Raw genomic sequence first — 1,264 nt, 5'->3', positions numbered from 1 at the left:
AACCACCACCACCACCATTGGGCCAAAGTCACCCCCCACAAATACTGGAGCAGCTGACTTGACTAATTGGAGATAATTAGGCCTTTCGGGAGGAGTTTTAAAGACACAAAGGATAAAAGGGACAGGCGGTGCGGCAGCAAAGAATATGAGTGATTTTATTTTTATTTTTTTTTTCTCACAGCGGTGGCCAGCTTCTTCCATAGCAGCTGTGTCCCAGGGGCAACAAAAGGCTCCAAACTATGTGAACTCTGCGCCGGAGACTGCTCCAGGTCCCACAGTGAGCCGTACTACGACTACTCCGGAGCCTTCCAGTCAGTAAAATTTATGCCTCTCCAACGTGACATCTTTACACATCTTGTCCTTACTTTCCCACCAGTTGTTGCTTTTTACTTTATTAGAATTTTGTTGTTGTTGTTGTTGTAGTAAAACACAAACAAGTCTGTTATATGTCGACACGAGTTGTTCTACTTACCAGGTGTTTGGCAGATGGAGCTGGGGACGTGGCTTTTGTGAAGCATCTCACCGTACCTGGTCAGTGTCATAAAATGAAAGGAGAATGCATGTGCGTCATAACGAAATCATTAAGCTAATCTCATTTTCGAGTATCAGAAAAACAGCCAGTCACATCTGCAGCATTCTTTTTTTTTTTTACAAATTGTAAAGACAAGAGAATAGGAAAAACTTTCCTTTTTTTTTACTCTTCTAGATGAGGAAAAATCCAAATACGAGCTGCTTTGCAAGGATAACACCAGAGCGTCCTTCGAGAACTATAAAACCTGCTCCCTGGGCAAAGTACCAGCTCACGCCGTTATCTCCCGCAAGGACGAACAGCTGGCTGACCTAATCTGGAACAGCCTCAATGAAGTGCAGGTGAAATAAAGAGTTTGCTCAACATATATGAAGAAAGACTGTTGACTCAGTGACGTAAGAATCAAGCAGCTGAAACAAAAAAAAAAACACAGAGGGCTTTCAGTTCATGTTTCCTAATGATGTCTTTTCAGAACTTCAACCTCTTCTCCTCCGAAGCCTACGCCCCTGCCAAGAATCTAATGTTCAAGGATTCGACCAAGAAGCTGGTTCGGCTGCCCTCAAACACAGACTCCTTCCTGTACCTGGATGCTGAGTACATGAGTATCATCAGATCCCTGAAGAAAGGTGAAACACAAGGAGAAACCCACGCAGACTGAGCATTAAAACCAGCAGATGAACTCATTTATTAGACAGCTGTAAGCCTGGCTCATGGTCATGTCCCCCCCCCCCCCCC

At 44.3% G+C, this 1,264-nt stretch overlaps 1 protein-coding gene across 1 annotated transcript in view; it reads left to right on the top strand.

Moving 5' to 3' along the window:
• tfa (transferrin-a) overlaps positions 1 to 1,264 on the top strand; it is a 6,390-nt gene that overhangs the window by 1,547 nt on the left and 3,579 nt on the right. Inside the window, exons 5-8 of the mRNA XM_017422512.3 lie at positions 182 to 311; positions 476 to 531; positions 707 to 870; positions 1,002 to 1,155. Of these exons, the coding sequence (XP_017278001.1) occupies positions 182 to 311; positions 476 to 531; positions 707 to 870; positions 1,002 to 1,155 (504 nt within the window). The remainder of the gene's footprint in view (positions 1 to 181; positions 312 to 475; positions 532 to 706; positions 871 to 1,001; positions 1,156 to 1,264) is intronic.

The sequence above is a fragment of the Kryptolebias marmoratus genome, linkage group LG20 (genome assembly GCF_001649575.2).
Source record: "Kryptolebias marmoratus isolate JLee-2015 linkage group LG20, ASM164957v2, whole genome shotgun sequence".
Classification (NCBI taxonomy): Eukaryota; Metazoa; Chordata; class Actinopteri; order Cyprinodontiformes; family Rivulidae; genus Kryptolebias; species Kryptolebias marmoratus.
This window is presented reverse-complemented; position numbering and strand designations above follow the sequence as displayed.